This window comes from Aquarana catesbeiana, linkage group LG05, assembly GCF_042186555.1.
Source record: "Aquarana catesbeiana isolate 2022-GZ linkage group LG05, ASM4218655v1, whole genome shotgun sequence".
Classification (NCBI taxonomy): domain Eukaryota; kingdom Metazoa; phylum Chordata; class Amphibia; order Anura; family Ranidae; genus Aquarana; species Aquarana catesbeiana.
Window position 1 is genome coordinate 15,370,002 of NC_133328.1, and position 21,449 is coordinate 15,391,450.

At 42.4% G+C, this 21,449-nt stretch overlaps 1 protein-coding gene and 1 long non-coding RNA gene across 13 annotated transcripts in view; one reads left to right on the forward strand and one right to left on the reverse strand.

Annotated features, from left to right (window-relative positions):
* The window catches only part of OBSCN (obscurin, cytoskeletal calmodulin and titin-interacting RhoGEF), a 407,958-nt gene that overhangs the window by 113,344 nt on the left and 273,165 nt on the right, over positions 1–21,449 (reverse strand). For 10 of the 12 annotated variants that reach the window (XM_073629454.1, XM_073629462.1, XM_073629460.1 and 7 more), the window contains 6 exons: positions 20,779–21,045; positions 18,033–18,305; positions 13,534–13,806; positions 12,988–13,275; positions 4,940–5,209; positions 813–2,153 (listed from right to left, as the gene is read on the reverse strand). In XM_073629454.1, coding sequence (XP_073485555.1) covers positions 813–2,153; positions 4,940–5,209; positions 12,988–13,275; positions 13,534–13,806; positions 18,033–18,305; positions 20,779–21,045 — 2,712 coding nt within the window. The remainder of the gene's footprint in view (positions 1–812; positions 2,154–4,939; positions 5,210–12,987; positions 13,276–13,533; positions 13,807–18,032; positions 18,306–20,778; positions 21,046–21,449) is intronic. The other 2 variants (XM_073629465.1, XM_073629461.1) reach the window with 2 other exon arrangements.
* The window catches only part of LOC141144090 (uncharacterized), a 175,209-nt gene that overhangs the window by 73,643 nt on the left and 80,117 nt on the right, over positions 1–21,449 (forward strand). Inside the window, exon 2 of the long non-coding RNA XR_012244351.1 lies at positions 20,627–20,701. This is a non-coding gene — a long non-coding RNA (uncharacterized lncRNA). The remainder of the gene's footprint in view (positions 1–20,626; positions 20,702–21,449) is intronic.

Here is a 21,449-nt window from a genome sequence, read left to right on the forward strand (position 1 = left end):
CGGGTGAGGACATTGCTGGATCCCTGGACAGGCAAGTGTCCTAATATTAAAAGTCAGAAGCTACAGTGTTTGTATTTTGTCGGGGGGGAAGCCTAGATCTCCTCTTTAAACAGGATTAGTCCCAGGACAGAGCCCTGGGGTACCCCTCTTATAACCTCACTTGACTTATCCGTGTGAACCTCAACTATTTGTTAAGATTCCTGCCTTTCCCCCACCAGGCCACTTGATGTTAAATTTCTCACAGTCATTTTCAGGATTGTAACAAATAAGCATTTTTTTTATTTTTATGCCAAAAAAAGTCCCCAAATATGGGAAAAGAAGAGGACTTTACTGGTACCAAGGGAAGACAGAATTTTAAAAAACTTTATTTACAGAAAGTTAAGAAAACAATGCTAAAATTGGGGAACAGCATGTTATCCCATTGGGTGACCCAAATGGTAATATGCCATTCCCAAATGTTAATATTATTTTCTTAACATTTTGTAAATAAAGTATTTTAAAATTCTGTCTTCCCTTGGTACCAGTAAAGTCCTCTTCTTTCCCCATATTTGGGGACTTTTTTGGCATACATACAGCAGGTATAACAAGTGTTGAACACGGCACCATTTCTATAGGTAAATATAGTTCTAAAGTTGTCATTGACATGAAATTTTCACCACATATCGGTAACAACCCATGCAATCCATACAAAAATAGTGACGTGTTCAATACGTATTTTACCCGCTGTATATATGGGATGGCACTTATGGCACTTATTTAAGCAGCAATATCCTCCCATTATTTTATTTTACATAAAAATATACTCTTCTAACCTGTGTCTGTTGTCAATAAAGTCATCTGCTGCTTGGCCTGAAGGCGTTGCTGCTCTGTAGCCCCTGTTTCTATCTTCATTATCCGTAGCTCAGTCTTTTTCGGGCCTTGCTCAAGAATGTCAATCTTCACTTGGAAACCCATGGCAGAAAACATTTCTCTGAACCTTGTGGCAGCGACTGTAGCTTCAGACAAAATTTCAAATTTGATGTAGATGTATCTGTCATCCTCTCGGTAGGTCTGGTGGTCAATGGGAGGCATTTCTCCCTCATCGGCACTCACAAAAATTTCTTCTTCCACGTCAGAGATTTCTAGAGAAGATTTTGTTTTAAAGATCTTGTGCAGTCTCCGTCCTGCTTTTCGGAAGGCGTCGTCTAACTCACTTCCAGAAGAGCTCTCCGTCTCGCTGTCGGTAGTATGACTACGCTTGGCAGGAATGTGTATTGGCCTATGTGGGATGTCTTGTACGCCACCCCCCACCACCAGTTTTGCACTGTGGGTCACTGCTCCAAATTTGTTTGATGCTTCACATGTATATTCTCCAGTGTCCTGGAGTTCTACAGCAGTGATAATTAAAGAGCAAGTTCCATCACTGTAGTTGTCAATATGATAATGGCGTCCATCCAAAAGCTCCTCGCCATCTTTCAACCAACGAGCTGTAACATCAGTTTTGCTGATGGCAACACATTCAAGCTGGACAGTTCCACCCGGTTCAACTGAAAGATCTTTGAAGGTCTCTGTAAACAAAGGACATTCTTGTTGTTTGATGACCTTCCGTGCTTTGTATCCCTTGAAGGCAGCTTGAATTTTTGTTGCTGCTTTCTCCAGTTCAGGATCATCATCCAACATCTCAAGTTCTTCTGGAGGTTCTGGTTTCTTAACCTCCTTGACTTCAGTGGTGGCGGCCTCAAAATGCTTAAAGAATTTTTTTGTAGATATTGTCTGAACTTTAGCTCCATATGTAATAGTGGAATGGCCAGCTTTTTTAAGATAGGACACGAGGGACGGCGTTCCAGCGCGGGACTCATCGTCCGAACTTGTAAGGGAGAAATCTGCCTCGCTGGTTTTAGCCACATCTTCTGAGGTATAGCCTGAAAAATCTGCCTTTTTCTTGCGTTTATCATCTTCTTCTGGAACCTCAGAGATGGAATCCAAAGTGGGCTCCTTACTCATTCTTCTCTTTTTAGCTAATGCCTCCCACAGTAAATGAAGATCGCCTTCTTGTGCGGCTTCAGGGGGCAAATTCGGTTGAGTGCTCTCTTCGTCTGCAACTCCAAGACTGGACTGTTCATGGGCCACAGTAAAAGCCTCCTGTACTGTGATCAGTTCCGTGATGGATCGAACTGAGTAAAACAGAAAAAAGTTGCAAAGAAATTCACTTTAAATTCATGTTAAATGTATAAATAAAAAAATCACTATGTTAATAGCGGTTATTTGCAAACAAAACACCAGCTCCAAAATTTGTATTTTAAGAAGGATTAGACCCTATGTTAGTCTTTCATTGACTCATTTAAAATTAAGGTAAAACCCAACAAGGAATTTTCCTATTCTCTATTTTGGGCTGTTAAATCAATCCTTGAAAGGGTTTTGTCAGGGCTGGGACAAGGGGTGGGACAGGAGGGGCGGCTGGCCTGGGCACTGTGGTATCATTTGAGGTGGGGGGAGATTGAGAGGGAGGGAATTTGTGTTGGGAGGAGAAATTTGAGGGGAGACAGGGGGTAAGAACTGTTCTAGGAGGGGAAATGTGTGTGTGTGTTAGGAATAGTGATTTTGAGGGATTTGTGTTGGAATGGGTGGTTTGTGCTAGGAGGGGAGATTTTTTTTGAGGGGGGAGCTATTTGTGCAGTAGGGATGGTGCTAAGAAGGGTTTTTTTTTGGGGGGGGGGTTGTACTGGGGGGGGGGGGGGGGATTTGTGCTGGGGGGGTTTGGAGTAGAGGGGAGAAGATGTTTACTTAGAGGGGGAATTTGAAGGGTAGAGGATTTGTGCTAAGAGGGGGAAATGAGTGGGGATCTGTGCTGGGAGGGGAATTGGGAATGGGGGAGATGTGTACTCAGAGGGGAAATTTGAGGGGTAGAGGATTCGTGCTAGCAGGGGGATTTTTTTTGTGGGGGGGGGGCGAATATTTGTGCTGGGAGGAAGATTTCAGCAGGGGGTGGATTTGTATACATAGTGCTCATACATCTTGGGGGGGGGGGGCAGTTTGGCATGTTTGCCCTGGGCTCTAGATGACCTTGCCCCAACACTTGGTTATGCTATATCTGTTCTAGGTTCAAAGAAATACTTGTTGATCCCGCAAGAAATCTCCTGAGCTGATAACTTCCTGTGATCTCTCCCTGGGCAGACTGTTATCAGTTACCTTTATTTTTTGGAATACAGGACACCTCACTTCTACCCTGATTCCTCGAAAATAAGACCTAGCGTGATTGTCGGTAATGGCTGCAATATAAGCCCTGCCCCCCAAATAAGCCCCAGTTAAAGTCCTTGTAGGTCTTATTTTCAGGGTAGGACTTATTTTCGGGGAAACAGGGTAGGGCTTATTTGGGGGATAGGGCTTATATTGCAGCCATTACCAACAATCACGCTAGGTCTTATTTTCGGGGAAACAGGGTATGTTATAGAAATGAGGAAAGGGGGAGGTGTTCTGCAGTAGTTGCCTTTAGTTTTCTACAGGCAGCCTGTAGTGGGTGGGGCCTGCTTTGTGCAGCACGGTGATGATGTCACTTTTACCAAGTTATACCTGCCAAAGCATTCGGTGCGCACAAATTTGATCTGTATGCTTTGTAGGCATTGAGGAATATATTTAAATTAAGGTATTTATGACAGGAGTTCAGTTCTACAGAAATTTAGAGTTACAGCAGAACATTTTTCCCCATCTTTTTTTGTCATTGACCACCTGTAACCAAATCAGGGAATGAGGAGAAATGTATCCAGCACAGACCGCAATAAAAACCTGACAAACATTCTAACCCTCCCCCACTCTGCCCAAAACAATAGAACTTTTGACTGCAATTCTACATTCAGTTTATAGAACAAATAGAGAAAAATCTCAGCCACCGCACATGTTTCACCCCACCCATGGGGCTTAGTCATGACTACGCCATGTGGGTAGGGCGAAACATGTCAGGGGGGCATGGCCTGGATGGATTCAGACTGAGGCTGCTATCACTTATAACACGCCAGGCTTCTATGGTGTGCAGTGGCTGAGATTTTTCTCTACTTGTTCTGTGGATTACATGAAGTCAGGGTGGACTCCTAGCCTGACCTGCACCCTGGGCTGGGACAAGGGTTGGGCGGGAGGGGCGGCTGCGAGGTGGAAGGGTGTTGTGATGAGATTGGAGGGGATTGGTGCTGGAAGGGGGAATTTGGGGGGCGGAAGGCCGTAAGAGTTGTTCTAGTAAGGGAATTTTGCGGGAGGGGTGCTAGAAGTGGTGATTTAGGGGGATCTGTGTTTCTGTGTTGGGATGGGGGGTGGAAGAAGAGGATTTGTGCTAGGATGGTGGATTGGGGGGTTTTGTGCTAAAATATGGTGGGGGGGTTGTGCTAGGAGGGGAATTTTTTTTGGGGGGGGGGAATCTGTGCTAATAGGGATGATTGAGAGGACTCGTTGTGCTAGGAGGGGGAATTTGAGGATTGGGGGGGAATTTGTGCTAGGAGGTTTGGAGTGGGGGGAGAGGATGTGGACTTGGAGGGGAAATTTTAGTGGTGGAGGATTTATGCTTGGAGGGGTGTTTTTTTGGGGGAGGGAGGGCATTTGTGCCGGGAGTTATTTGGGGGATGGGGGCAAAAATGTGTTTTGGGAGGGTGGATTATATCAGGGTGTGGATTTATCCTGGGAGGATGGGGAATTTATGCTTAGGAGGTAATCATGTACAGTAGTGCTCAGTTATTTTTTGGGGGGCAGGGGATTTTGCTGACATATAATGTTCATGCATCTTGGGAGGGGGCGGTGCTGTTTGGCATGTCGCCCTGGGCTTTAAATAACCTTGTCCCTGCACTGCCTGCACCCTCAGTGGAACACATCGAATGGGGGACATAGATGCCGGAGTAAAGACCCTAAAGTTGATTTAGGTCTACATTTAGTCTATATTTGCTTGAAAAGCATGCACTCCATAAGTAAAATTCCTTACTTCCTAAAGAGACAGTTGCAGAAGTTTTAACCCCCGATGAGGTCACACAAGAATATCCACCCTGGTCATTTGCAGAGACATTATGAATGATTAGGATTTGTTTTCTGCCTTCAGAAAAACATTCGTATTTCTTCCCTGGATGGAGTGGTTCATCCTCCTTCATCCAGGTGACGTCCCGCGTTTCCTTGGAAAGTTCACACTCCAGGCGAAGACTCTCACCCTCCCTTGCAGTTTTGTCTTCCAGCTGCTGTTTTACTATGACGGGATGCTCTGCAATGGAACCGCACAGAGTTAGAAATGCTACAAAACCAGTTAACATAATTGTAAACCCCTATCCAGAAAATGAAAGAGCAAAATGAAGCATCTCATTTATGCATGAGCTAAAAAGAAATGATGTACATGCTGCAAATAAAGTTTGCAATATAAAATAAAAAAAAAAAGGAATTATTAGTGGATGATTCCTGATGAAGTCATATCTGACAAAACGCGAAGGGCGGAGTCACACACACATGCGACCACGCATGCGCGGCCGAGTGTCAGCCATTTTGGTTACCGGAGAAAGACCTATCTTCGTCTCTGGCATTTTTGTACTTGCTGTTTGTAATCTACACAAATGTAAGTGAAATTGCTTTTAATAAATCATGGTGTTTTACAATATTACACTATGTTGAGCCCTTACTTTGCATATCCTACGATCTACTGTGAGCCGGTCAGGATCTTTTTGTTTTTTTTTGACGCATCCCCAATGCTGTCAAAAGATACCTATGCGGATGTCCTTGCCCCTGCTATGGAATCTATCTCCACTGTTTAGTCTTACCTTTTATTAACATTTTTGTTATCATATACTTGAATATTAAATATATTAAATGCTAAATAGTGTCCAAGATGTATCCTGTACTGAGGAAAGTATCCACATTTAGCAACTACTGACCCAATATCACCACATGTCTTCCACATTAAACTTAAAATGATTGTAAAGTCAGAAGGTTTTTTTATTTTAATGCATTCTATGCATTAAGATTAAAACCCTTCTGTGTGCAGCAGCCCCCCTCAGACCCCCTAATACTTACCTGAGGTCCCCCCAGATGCAGAGATGTTGCAGGAGTGTCTCGGCTGCCCGGGACACCCCTCCTCATCGGCTGAGACAGCAGCGCTGCGCCATTGACTCTCGCTGCTGTCAAAGTCAGCCAGCCAATCAGGAGAGAAAGGTGGCGGGGCCGGGCTGCAGATCCATGCCTGAATGGACACAGGGAGCTGTGGCTTAGCTCGGGTGCCCCCATAGCAAGCTGCTTGGTATTGGGGCATTGAACGGGAGGAGGGAGGGGTCAAGAGCTCGATCCAGGGACCCGAGATGTGGAGGATCTGGGCTACTCTGTGGAAAACCTTTACACAGAGCAGGTAAGTATAACATGTTCTTTATTTTTAACTAAAAAAAAAAATGAGACTTTACAATCACTTTAAACTAGACCTTCACCCATAAAATGACATGCTGTGCTGCCCTGCCTCCCCCTCCTCTCTCCTCCTTTTACCATTGGGCATATTTTTTTTTTACAGCATACTTTTTTTGTGGTGCCAAGTTTCATTGTCGCTTTTCTTGCCTAAGCCCAGATCTGAAACTGCAACCTCTGCTGTGTCTGACGGTGTCTCTTCTTCCTGAGCCACCTGAGATGCTGGACAGCTCCCTGGACAATTTCTTGAACAATTGGGCCTTGAACCTTGTTTCTGGTGAACCTTTAACTCTTTGCTCCTCCCATGAACTACCTATTTAAAATGGATCTAAAGCCTAAACAGTTTTGAACTTAATGCGCCGATTCAGCGCCGTGCATCTCTTCAGCTCTTCTCTCCCCTCACTTCCAGGTCTCTCTTGCTTTGCTGGGGCATCAGGAGCCAATGGCTCCCAGTTCCGGCAATCAAAGCCAGTGATGAGGTAGCTGGTGGGGCTGAGTCCCGCTGTCTGTGTCAATGGATGCAGCAGCGGGGCTTGGGAGCGAGCTTGCATGAGTTTCCCATGGGGGAACTGGGCAGAAAGCGCCAGCGGGGGACTCAAGAAGAGGAGGTCAATTCCATTGAACAAAGCAGGTAAGTATAGACATGTTTGTTATTTTAAAAACAATAAAAAATTACCTTTACAATCGCTTTAAGCCATGCCTTTGCACTTCCTGTTTGCCAGATTATTGTGCTCTCTCCAGCCAATATCTCGCTTTTGTCACTCCTGCTGCTGTCTGTATCTCCACTACTACTCATTAGTGATCTTTGGCTTGTTCCTCGATTACACTTTTGCCTGATCCCAACCTGCACCCACTTGCTACCAACCATTGGCTTATTCCTCGACTACGTCTCCCCTTGATCCCAACCTGCAAACACTTGTTACCGACCTTTGGCTTGTTTACTGACCACGCTTCTGCTTGCTATATTTGCTACTGGCCCCAGGCTTGCTCACCTCCTGGTGGGGCAATCCTGAGGACCACGACCTGGTACTAACACGTAGCAAAACCAATCTCCGCCATCAGGAACTCTGGTGAACACTGGTTAGTGCTAAGACCCTACTCCTTGGGTGAGCCCATCTACCAAGTTGACCTGCTTGTGTACTCATCTTGCTGGTTGGTGGGAAGGTCTCTGCTGCTATAGCTATTGGTCTCTGACCCTGACCCCTGACTTTGACAGCATCTGCACATGCACAATAATGGCGGCGACGGAGGAGAGCCTGTCCAGAGCGGACTGAAGTTACACTTTAAGCTGGTCATACACTAGTACATTTTTGAACAAACATTCATACTAAATTTTTCAGTACATTCGATGACTTGATTAGCATCATTTGAAAGTGATTCAAAATTTCCTTTGCTTTTAACATTAGATTTTAGAGTGAATGGAAATTCCCAAATGTAAACCACACACATTTTTATAAATTTGTTTGTTTGAAAAAAAATTTCCATCCTGCTCCTTCGAATTTTCTTGGCACTACGGTTGAAAACAAACATCAATTTGACTCCACTAATAAAAAGAACATTGAATAAACGTTCATTAAAAACAAAGAAATTCAAATCAAACTCTACAAGTGTATAGCCAGCTTTAGTTGAAATTTAAAAAAAAATGAATTTCTGGTTAGAAAATATATAAATCACAGTAAGCAGGCCGCCCAAAGAAGCTAAGCCAGGAAAATTCAGTAAATATAGCAATAGAACAGTCAGGAACATGACTGTCCGAAATCCAGACTCTATTAAAAGCAGTATTGCAAGCCCCATTGCTGTACCACCCCATTTAGGTTTGGATTTTGGGCTTAGGTGTTACTGACAATAGGCAAGCTGCCCAAAAATGAGAAGTCACCTTCTTGATTCCTCTTTGGCTTATCCAACCAGTAGGAACCAAGGCCGGCCATGGATGTTGGGATTTTGTTCTCTGGAACCACAGTTTTTTTCTTTTTTATTTGATTTATTAATTTGTTTATTTATTTATTTTATTTTTTTGGTGTTGCATTAAAAAAGTGCAGCATTGAAAAAAAAAACTTTACTACATTTGCAAATACTTTGCACCAGAATTATAATTTTAGTGCCACTTTGAACAGGACAAATTATAGAATAAAATGTATATCTTTATCTACATTAGATATATATATATATATATATATATATATATATATATATATATATATATATATATTATATATACACACATATATATATATATATATATATATATATATATATATATATATATGTACTATATTACCAAAAGTATTGGGACATTTGCCTTTACACGCACATGAACTTTAAAGGCATCCCAGTCCTAGTCTGCAGGGTTCAATATTGAGTTGGCACGCCCTTTGCAGCTATAACAGCTTCAACTCTTCTGGGAAGGCCGTCCACAAGGTTCAGGATTGTTTCTATTGGAATGTTTGACCATTCTTCCAGAAGCACATTTGTGAGGTCAAGCACTGATGTTAGACGAGAAGGCCTTGCTCCACTCTAATTCATCCCAAAGGTGTTCTATAGGGTTGAGGACAGACCAGTCAAGTTCCTCCATCCCCAACTCGCTCATCTATGTCTTAATGGACCTTGTTTGTGCACTGGTGGACATGTAGGAACAGGAAGGGACCATCCGCAAACTGTTGCCACAAAGTTAAGAGCATTACATTGTCCAAAATGTCTTGGTATGCTGACGCCTTAAGAGTTCCCTTCACTGGAACTAAGGGGCCAAGCCCAACCCCTGAAAAAACAGCCAGTGCACAAAGCAAGGTCCATAAAGACATGGATGAGCGAGTTTGGGGTGGAGGAACTTGACGGGCCTGCACAGAGTCCTGACCTGAACCTGATAGAATACCTTTGGGATGAATTAGAGCGTAGACTGCGAGCCAGTCCTTCTTGTCCACATCAATGTCTGACCTCACAAATGCGCTTCTGGAAGAGTGGTCAAACATTCCCATAGACACACTTAAACCTTGTGGACAGCTTTCCCAGAAGGGTTGAAGCTGTTATAGCTGCAAAGGGTAGGCCAACTCATTATTGAGCCCTACGGACTAATAGGGCGTACAGACGGTCGGACTTTGTTCGGAAATTCCGACAACAAAATCCATGGATTTTTTCCAACGGATGTTGGCTGAAACTTGTCTTGCATACACACGGTCACACAAAGTTGTCGGAAAATCCGATCGTTCTGAACGCGGTGATGTAAAACACGTACGTCGGGACTATAAACGGGGCAGTGGCCAATAGCTTTCATCTCTTTATTTATTCTGAGCATGCGTGGCACTTTGTCCGTCGGATTTGTGTACACACGATCGGAATTTCCGACAACGGATTTTGTTGTCGGAAAATTTTATCTCCTGCTCTCCAACTTTGTGTGTCGGAAAATCCGATGGAAAATGTCCGATGGAGCCCACACACGGTCGGAATTTCCGACAACACGCTCCGATCGGACATTTTCCATCGGAAAATCCGACCGTGTGTACGGGGCATTAGACTGGGATGCCAATAAAGTTCATGTGCGTGTAAAGGCAGGCGTCCCATTACTTTTGGTAATGTAGTGTATATATACAGTGTGTTTTAATTTGTTTATTTATTTATTTATTTTTTACTGATACTGATCAAAGTAGAAAAAAGTGCATTTTTTTGCCTATAGATTGCATAAAAAATAAAATCCTTTTTGCAAGACAGTATTACCAAAATAAATTCTTGTTTATCATTAAGAAACAATATACAGTATGTATTACATTGTTATCTTAGGTAATTACAAAGTTATTGCTGAATAAACAGGCCCATAGCAGAAATATAAAAATTGCTCTGGTCCGTACATGGTGACCAGTTAAAGCAATGGGTAAACAAAAGAAAGCTCAAAAACAATGTTGCCTAAAAGCCATGCAGATCAGATATTTCATTTAGGTCAATCTTTGCACTAAATTACGTCAATATCTTAGGTATTTGCATTCATTGCCCTGTATCAGAGAAGTAAGGCTAACTTTTGTTAGCGCAAATGTAGACCTAAATGCCAGGTTAGGGTATGTGCAGATAGACAGTTTAAAGAGAGGGTTCATCATTGGTGTGTATGCTTTGGAGAACACTTAATGATCCGCTTGAGCACTGTGCTTGTTATAGTATATCTAAAGCCAGTTCTCATTTTTGTATAGAGTAAGGAATGTTTAAAACCCCCATTTTTTTTTTTCTTTTTTTTGCTCTGTGTTCCTTTAGGGAGATTTCTATTCCATAACAAGACAAGAGAGGAAATGTATCTCAAGTAGGATGATATCCTCTCCTTGACAGTTGTCAATAGAACAGGTCTTGTCTTTGGAAGATTTCCCTTCTATCCTCATAGACAACATGTTACTTTGGATCTTCCATCATTTTCTGTCCCAGGGACAATGGCCAACAGGACAAAGGGTGAATATTCCCAGAAAAGACAAAGGCGGTAACAAAAACCTCAGAAGATGGATTTACCACTGGTTTGGTTCCTGATTGTGAAGGTGAGTCTATAGTGTACTAGAGCACAATGACTCTAGTCGGGCAACTCTCTAACACAAGAGGACCCACCGGCATCTCTGATAATCAATGGAAGGTGTAAGGAGAATAAAAGGAAAATAAAAACACCATACCAAATATATATCCAAGTATATTTATTTCAACGTGGAATTCCAAAGATGCCAACTTGTTGAAGTTGTTATACAACTTCAGGTTGTATAACAGACATTCTCAACTCAACTTTTGGGTTCCTCCAAAAATTGCAAGGGGTTCCTTGAGTTGATATTTCAAGGTCCACCACCACTTAGAGCCAGTAGCATAACACGGTCTTTTTAGCTGACTGTAAGGGTGGCATGCTAACCACACTGTGAGGCACCACTCACGTAAGGGCTTTTTCCTATTGACCCCCCATGCAGTAGTCTTAGTAGAGGTTCCCTGTGACCTGACCATTATTTCAAGGGTTCCTCTGGGGTAAAAAGGATGAGAAAAGCCAGTTAAAGGTTACATTTCTGGATTTGTTGGACTCTATTCTCAAATAAATTTAAATATATTAACCCCTATTATCCATTAGGGGCCCAACTAAACCAGCTATTTAACCTGTTCCTGACCGGCACACGCCGATGTACGTCGGCAGAATGGCACGGCTGGGCAAATGGGCGTACCTGTACGTCCATTTGAATTCCCCGCCGTGCCATTGCGTGCGCGCCGCCGGCGAGCTCTGTGAGTCAGGTCGCAGGTCCCGCGGATTCGATCGCCACGGGGATACCCGCGATCGCCTCACGGAGAGGATGAACGGGGAGATGTCATTGTAAACAGCATCTCCCCGTTCTGCCTAGTGACAAGTGTCACTCGATCTCTGCTCCCTGTCATCGGAGCAGAGATCAGTGACGTCACACATACAGCCCATCCCCCTACAGTTAGTAATCACTCCCTAGGACACACTTAACCCCTCCCCGCCCCCTAGTGGTTAACCCCTTCACTGCCAGTGCCATTTACACAGTAATCAGTGCATTTTTAATTGCACTGATCGCTGTATAAATGACAATGGTCCCAAAAATGTGTCAAAAATGTCCGACATGTCCGCCATAACGTCGGCCTAAACTGAGGAAAAAAAATGTTTTTTTCTATATTTTTGGGGGGATATTTATTATAGCAAAATGTAAAAAATAATGCGTTTTTTTCAAAATTGTCGCTCTTATTTTGTTTATAGCGCAAAAAATAAAAAATCGCAGAGGTGATCAAATACCACCAAAAGAAAGCTCTATTTGTGGGGAAAAAAAGGACGTCAATTTTGTTTGGGAGCCACGTCGCACGACCGCGCAATTGTCAGTTAAAGCGACGCAGTTCCGAATCGCAAAAAACGCTCTGGTCAGGAAGGGGATAAAATCTTCCGGGGCTGAAGTGGTAAGCCCTGATGAAGAGGGGATGGGGCTTCATAGCCCCCAAAACATCATCTTTTATGTTGTTGAACTTTTGTGATAATATAAAGATATTTGTGCATGATATACCTATACCTTTGTGTGGTATTTTATTCTACGTATACCTTCCAGCAATAAATACCTGTCAGGAGTTATAGACCTTCTCTACACTATACAAAACTTTTTGCTTTAGATATGCTAAAGTCTTGGTGACACCTTCTACTCTCTGTTAGTAACATGGCTGTACATGTATCATTTTGGCTGCTTGGAATTTTCACTTTTGCATCCTTTTTCTAGGGATTGATAGTTCAAGGGACAGCCATGTTTCTTAGGTAGTTCAGGAGAAGATGTTCACAAATGGTACAAATGTCTTAACACTCCAGCTGTACATACCCTTAGTAATTATTGTCCAGTTTTGTATCTGCCAAGTAGTCCCACCAGTCGTGCTGCTTTGCATTTGACTAACTCTACAGTGAAGCATGGGCCAGTGAAAGCAACATAGAGAAGATCACATCTAGGCAAACAGCATATGACTTTTAAGAAGAAATATATACATATTTTATAATGCATTTTCAGCTTCTTTTTTTTTCGGCCCGGGGCATCAATGAATCAAACAAAAGCCATGCGAGTGAATATCTACACAGCTTTCTAAAGCTCACGGTGCGAGGCCACAGGTTCTCACCTAGCTGGACTGTTTGAGGTAAGTGAACAGGTTCCCCAACACCCAGCTTGTTTATGGAGGAAATTCTGAAACGATAAGGCTCGCCTGGTTTCAGGTTTTGCACAACATATTCCATACTTTGAATGATTTCCATGTTGCACTGCTGCCAATCACCACCAGGCGATTTCATCTCAACATTGTATCCAATAATCGGAGAGCCACCATCGCTCAAGGGGGTGAACCATGACAGAGTCACGGACTGGCTGGTCTTACTTACAATCTCCGGCTCTTCTGGGGGATCGGGAAGGGCTAAAGGCACAACATACACCCAATAAGACACATTTTTCAAGGAAGTCATGAGTGAAGAAATCATCTAAGTGAAATGGACCATGCTTTACTAAAATGGATGATCAAAACACTGACAACAACTAATGGTTGTATGACTTAAGGATGCAAAATAAGGCCTTCAGTGATGAAGTGTTGATGGAATAGACATGTTTTAAGCAATGTGGGCATTTAAAAATAGTTTTTATGATTTGATATAAGAGTGCTGAGGAATCTTCTTACCTAGAATGGCCAACTTGGCAGACGCAACTATATCTCTTGAAGCAAAAGCCACTTCTCCGGAGTGATGTAGTTGGGCATCGTTAAGAATTAGTCTGTACTGGTTGCCCTCCACGTGCATGGACCAGTTCTCATCTGGCTGAATAGGCAATCCGTTAGAGTACCAAGAGACTTCATTTACCGGCACGGCTTCACTTAATACACAAGTAAATGTCGCCTTTTCACCAGCATTCACCTTAGCGTCAGCCGGAGGATTCACAACTTCCAGGCGCCAACCTGGAGTCAAACACATAGGTTGTAGTATTCTTGAGGCCAATGTCACCTGAGAAATTCTACTAAATTTTAACTTCAAAGGAATAAAAAGCCTTAAAGGGGATGTATTGTGAACATATTTTCTGAAATGCATCAGGTTCTTTCCCCGCACCAACAAACTATCATCACCATATGTTTGTTACTTGTGAGGTTTTAAGGGGATGTGTTTTGTAGGATACCAGGAATATTGTTGTATTTAGCACTGTTTAGCATCTTCTTATACACTCACTGGCCACTTTATTAGTTACACCTGTTCAATTGCTTGGTAACACAAATTGCTAATTAGCCAATCACAAGGTAGCAACTCAATGCATTTAGGTATCTAGACGTAGTGAAGACAACATTGCCTGGTCTGATGAGTCTGGATTTCAGCTGCGACATTCAGATGGTAGGGTCAGAATTTGGCATAAACAACATGAAAGCATGGATCCATCATCCATCCTGCCTTGATTTCAAATCCCTGGACTAGTGAAGCGGCGATCCAATGTCTCCTAGCGGGTGATCGCCGGCTTCAGGTACAGCGGGATTGGGGGGATGTGGAGGGGGTCCAGTGTAAGTTCACCTGGTATCAACGGTTCAGGCTGGTGGTGGTGGTGTAATGGTGTGGGGGGTATTTTGTTGGCACCCTTTTGCACCTTAGTACCAATTGAGCATCGCTTAAACACCACGGCCTACCTGAGTATTGTCTATCTCTTTATGACTACAATGTCCCCATCTTCTGATGGCTCCTTCCACCAGGATAATGCACCATGTCACAAAGCCCAAATCATCTTACCACTGGACAATGAGGTCCCTGTACTCCAATGGCCTCCACACTCAACATATCTCATCCAATAGAGCACGTTTGGGATGTGATGGAACGGGGAGATTGGCATCATGGATGTGCAGTTGACAAATCTGTCACTATGGACCAAAATCTCTGAGGAATGTTTCCAACACCTTGTTGAACCTATGCCACAAGGAATAAAGGCAAAAGGAGGTCCAAACTGGTACTAGCAAGGTGTACCCAATAAAGTGGCTGGTGAGTGTGTATATATAGCCATATACTGTATAGTTTGAAATCAGGTTTTAGATTTTGTTAAATAAAGATTCTGATGACATTTTTCCATTTGTATTGGGTTGCCTCTTAGAGTCCCATTTTTAGGGGATCGTTCACACATTTATTCGATAGAGGGATGTTGGCAACATCCTTTCTGAATATGCCTCTGGCTTAATATATACTTTATTTTTTTTTACTACACTTGACTTTCCCTATAAGAAGAAATAGCCCTTCTTGTGCTGAACTCATGAGCTGCAAAGATCACCATACACGAGTAGAGCTTCAGTTTGGCACAAAGAAAGACTTAATTCCCAACACAATCCCGGGAATACTAAAGTGGCTTCAAGCTGTACTCCTGGAAAGGGGACAGAAAATGTCCTAAACAATGCTAAAGATTTTGTTTACATTAATCACCGCTTATTTGTTAATTCATACTGTTATAATCAACAGTCATTAAATTTGCTGCATTCAGATCAACATCTAAAAACCTTATTTCAAAAACGTGACTTAATTGCCTTTATTTTACACTTTTTTACATTTCTATTCTAATTCTATCCATTGTAGTATGTAAAATTATAATATTTAAGAAAAACAATAATCACCTAAAAGTGGTAGCTAATGTAATTCTTTTCATGATGTAAATAGATATCTCTAAAATGTTTCTTCTATTGTACATTTCCCAATACAATGACCATGCCGATGTAAAGGAATTTGGTCATGCAGCGGTAAATAGCAGGGCAAATGTTCATAAATATTAGATAAAAAATCTATTCACTAATGAGAAATAATATTAAACCCTTACTAAATGACTTAATACGTTATCAGATATAAGGTGATCTATGCCTAACATGTGATCATTGACACCGATGGTTATTAGTATTAGTTGAATTTTAGCTGGACTTGTTCTGTAATATTACAGTGGAGCTCCACCCAAAAGGGGAAGCTCTGTTTGTTCACACTCTCCCCCGCTCCACTGCCACATTTGGCACTTTTTGGGGGGTAGCGGGTACCACTTCCTGGTAAGATCGCTGCACGATGATCTACATCGGGCCCTCGCCCCCCCCCCCCCCCCACTGCCTTCTGGGACCCGTGTTTATCCCAGAAGACGACGGGACCATTCAGACAGCACTGTGCTGCGCAATCGCAGTAGGAAACTGGCTGTGAAGCCTGAAGACTTCACTGCTGGTTTCCCTTACTTGCAATGCCGGCGCCTGCACCCGAAGCCGATTGACGAATCGGTTTGGGGTGCCGACATCGAGGGATCCCTGGACAGGTAAGTGTCCTTATATTAAAAATTAGCAGCTACAGTATTTGTAGCTGCTGACTTTTAATTTTCTTTTTTTTACAGACTGGAACTCCTCTTTAAATACGTTTCACCGGTCATCCAAGTGGCTTCCTTGGTCTAGAACATACTTCGTTATTTATACCCACAAGGCAGCCAAGCCACCTTTATCCTATCTCTATGTCGTCATGAGATATATCACAGCAGATATGGATTGCTCCACCATATGATGTACCTGTAGCTGTAAAAAGTTTTGGGAAGCCTCCTATTCTAATGTATATATTCAAAACTAAAATAGGAAGTTTTAAAGTTTATCATGTTCTTGGACCAGAGGCATAACTAGATCCTTCAGGGTCCTGGTGCAAGAAACCAGGAAAGGCCCCCTGATCCCCAGTCGGAGCCCTTATCACTGATCCTGGGACCCTTTACTCCCGTTGCGGGCCATTTATTACAGTCCCATAGCTGAACCCTTTCACATGTTCTGCAGCAGGCACCCTTCCTGCGGTCTTGGCCCCCCCCACAGTGGCCGAATGCCAGGGCCCAGTCAGTAATGTGACCTTTTTGACCCAGGTAGTTTTGCCACTGGTGTCAGTAATTTTTTAAATTACTGTTATTTATTCTTGGACCAGAGGCATAACTAGAACCTTAAGGGTCCCAGTGCAAGAAACCATGAAAGGTCCCACTGATCCCGAGGGCCCTTTACTCCCATTGTGGGGCCTTTTATTACATTCCCACAGCTGGACCCTTTCAGATGTTCTGCAGCAGTCCCCCATCCCACTGTCGTGCCCCCCCCCACCACGGTGGCAGAACACCAGGGCCGTCAGAATTGCGACCTTTGTCACCCTGGTGTTTCTGCCACTAGTGTCAGTAGTTGTCAGTAGCCCCATTGGGGGGGGGGGGCTTTGTTGAAATATCAGGGATCTAAACAGGCCTCTAATGCTTCACCTTTGAGACAGAGGAGTTTGAGGACACAGCCCTTAATATCCTTAGCTGCACAGAATGAGTGAACAGGAATAGAGCTTTCTGTTCATTCACGAATGGAAGCATAGTAAATACAGTTTTTTATGCTTCAGCTCTGAATGGACATGGGAGTGATCGGTACTGATCACTCACTGTCCAATTCAGAAAAGGAAAGGGCCCTTAAATTACAATTATTAGCCCCTTTTCCACTCTCTATCCTGACACATCCTCCGCAGCATCCGGTTGGAGGGGGGGGGCCAGGGGAGCACACAGGGGCCAGAGAACAGGAGGAGACAAGTAACCTGGATTAGAGGGATGGCAGGATGGCATATAGTGGAACCAATGCCCTCCATTTTCCTCCTGCAGCCGCTGAATACCTACAGGAGGGAGAAGAAGGGAAGCAGGCTTTTAGTGGCTGCAGGAGGAAAATGGAGGGAATTGGTTTCTCTATACTTGCTCCCGCCACCCAGCTCACCAGATGTATAGGGGAGCTGCACGGCCCTCTGGAACATGGGGCCCTATAGTTACGCCCCTGTCTTGGACACTAAACATTTAACTTGACAAAGTTTCCCATGTGGGTATAAATGCTGGAGTATGTTCTCAACACTCGTATGCAAAGAGAAGGCCACTTGGATGAGTGGTGGAACATCTTCAATGGAACAAGTCCAGTTAAATGAGATAAACTGCTACTAGATATTTCACTACTTCAATAAATGAGACCTTCACAGATATATCAACACCACAGTTTAGAAAGCTTCCATCTACTCATCCTGGAGTTATAATATTGTCAGTACTGGCTAGGTTGGCTAAGTTTCCAAGATTACATGCGGATCAGTGGACTTGTGCAAGGGGACACTGCCAGTGATGGGACAGCAGGCGTAGCGGGCATGCAGTGATTGCAGGCCTTACCTCGAACATTGAGGAAAGCAGATGAAACCGCATCTCCTGCCATGAATGTGACTCGGCAACTGTCCTCAGAAGTGAGGTTCTTCAGCAAGAGGAGATGCCTGCGCCCATTCTCAAAGAACACCAGCTCAATGTTCTCTGTAGTTTTTACTGGTTCATCATCTACCAGCCAGTTGTAGTTGTAGCATTCTGGTTTGGCCAAGTAACACTCAAAGAGAGCTTCGCCACCCTCTATCGCATCTACATTTTCCAGACCTTGCAATATCTTATTCTTGGCTAGTAAAAAACACAATGAAAGACCGCTATAACACCAGTTGACTACTTCGAACTTCAACTGCTTTTAAACTCTGATACAGATATTTGTTATAAGAACTTTACAGAATGTGTTTCAGTAATTAGGGGAAAATGTAGAGCTACTGTATTTCATCTGTTAAACCAGAGATAGTATCTATCTGTACAAACTACTATTTGCTCCCAGGCGTTGGCAAAATATACACCTTGTTGTAAATTGGTAAAGCACATAAAGACATAGAACTCTCAAAAGGCATATATTAGAACTTGACAAAATGGACAAAACTGTACAGATTAAATGATGATGTTAATACAATAAATGATGTGTTAAAGTATAACTAAAGGCAAAACTTTTTTTTTTTAGGTTTGGATAAAGTGGGGAGGGATTAGAATGCTTGTCAGTTATTGTTGCTGTCTGCGCCCCCGTTAGGGAGATTCACCCTCTCCATTTGTCCTGTTTACCATTATCGTTGAAAATGAAAGTAAAATAAAATCTCAAATGTTACAATGGGAACACTAGTTCTGGTAAACAGGGGGCCCCAAGGGATTCCCTTAATTTACAGGGATTTCCTCTCACCTCCTGTTTTGGCTATGGGACAGGAAGAGAAGTTAAATTTCCCCAATGTGACAAGGATGAAAAAAAATAAACCTTACAGGGATTATAACCCTCCCTGACTCTATCCAAAATTTTTTTAAAAAGTTTTGCCTCTAGTTATACTTTAACACTTTCATTCCCAGTTCATAAAAATTCTTTAGCAGTTACCTTAAGTAGGTTATGTAGAATAAAAATGTTGGTTGTTTTGTCTCTCAGATAAAACCCTGCCTTGTCCCTTTCTCCTATACTATGACCTAAACAAGCTGCTTACATATTGTCCTGCCACTGAAAAATAGTTGTGGCATTTGTCTCTTAAAAAATACACTTTATTTTCTGGTTCAATATAAAGCCTGCCTTGTCTTGCCATTTTATAATGCAGACTTATCAGGCTGCTTACATACTGCCCAGACACTAAACAATATTTGTCGCAATTGTTTCACAAATAATATACTCTAATGTATATTTCAAGATAAAACCAGCCTCGTCTCTCCCTCTTAAATTGCGGACTAACCATGCTGCTAACATTCTGTATAGCAACTGAACATTATTTTTTATTGCAAGACAAAATCTGCCTTTCTCCTTTTATTTACAGGCTATTCAAGTTCTCAGGTGCTTTTTTGACTAGCCAATTTCTTCCAAACACTACCTAAAGTCTATTTTTTTAATATTGAGAATAATGGTGGATATAGGGATTTAAGGAGGTTTGGGGAATGTGGAGTTGTGGTTCTGAAGTGCTTTTGTGCACTGTGTTTTGATATTGTATTAGACTTTAAAGACAATGCACTGTGGTACTGCAAAAAAAAGAGTTTCACAAACTATACTATTAAACTGTTGTGCCACTTGCCAAATTTGTTCGCAGTTGAGGGCTTTAGGTTTATTTTTTAAGAAAAAAAACTTTTAGATCTGTCGTGGCTGCTACATTTACTGGTCAAATGAGGCCTATTATCAATTGAAAGAAGGAAAAATAAATCAGATTCCAGTAAAGTGCATTAAATCACATGTTTTATCATGTTTTGCTGCAGTGTCAGCTTTCATTTTTCTCTACCTGATCTAAAACAACAAAAAAAAAGATTTAAGAATTTTAGCTTCAACTTAAGTGATTGCCTTGTAACTGGTAGATGTGACATTTGATTCTGAAATTTCTGGGGTTCCTCTCATTTTATTCTGTCAACGCTTGGCTGGCAGTTCAAGCTGGGAAATAGTTCAAGTACTATAAGAACTATTACGAATGAGCCCTAAAAATTGATCTGCAGCAAAAATACAAAGCAACTGATGTATGGTTGTCTTGTATTGCTATTTACATTCCCTCTGGTGTCCAAATATTGCTCACTTGCTTCCCTAAGACTTGGACCAATTATTCCTTCCCTCTGTTGAACTATTGCTCATAAACTTCCCTAAGACTGGGACCAAGTCCAAGTCCAAGAACAATAATCAACACATATTATTTTTTTAACATACGTGAGAACAACACAGAATATTCAAATATGAAAGTAAAACAATAGAAAGCCAACAATGTTCACAGACTCTACAAAACACAATGGTACTATATAAAAGGGAACACCCTTTTTGACAAATAAGCAATGTGGTTCCCTTATATATGTTTGAAAATTACCCATATTATATCAATATAAAATTGTGACTGATGCTAAATTAAAAACAACCAATCACCCCAGTTTGCAAGTAAGAGTAAATACGATTTCTTCTATTCCAGAAGGTGACCTCTAATGCAAAAACAGGGATCAAGAGAAGATGCAGACAGCCCTGTAAAGACGTAAAACCCATCCAGGTCAGTAATCAGTATTAATGGTTGGCTTGTTAGACTGGCAGGAGTAAGAGTCTTCCGCATGTGGTCGAAGACCTCACCTTCGACTTCCAGCATAGCCACAACTCTAGTGCCTTCAGCCTCGCACACGTACACGCCACCGTCCTCGGGAACCACAGACTTAATGGTCAGCTTGGCCACATTCCAATCCTGCTCGACAATGATTCTTTTCCCGTCAGAACTTACGTCTACATCGTTTTTCTTCCAGGTGGCCTGCACTGGCCTAGAGTACTGGCAGATGAACTCTGCGGTGTCATCTTCATCAATGATGAGGTCATTCATTGGACTGACCACCTCAAGAGTTGGATCTGTCAACCAACATGTCAGAGGGACATGCATTAAAGGCTCTTGATGAACATGACTTTGTTTATCTTGCTCAAAGCAGTGGAAGCAAAAGCATGATGGCATATGGATTAGGCTGTGGTTAGTGGTTTCAGCCACGTGGAAGCCATAAATCACTCAAGAGACAGCTTGTTGTCGAAGCTTAGTGTACAGGATAAGTCTTCATTACAATTCTACAACTAGAATTTATAAGAATGCTGATGAAACTTTAAAGTGGAATTCCAGCTAAGGTACCCTCCCCTATCTTACATTAAAAAAAATCTGGCCAAACACTACTCACCCTCTTCAGGACCCAATGATGTCTACAACTTACTTCTCCGCCTGGTGTCACCAGTCTTTTTTGGTTTGAATGATGACCAGCATCATTCAT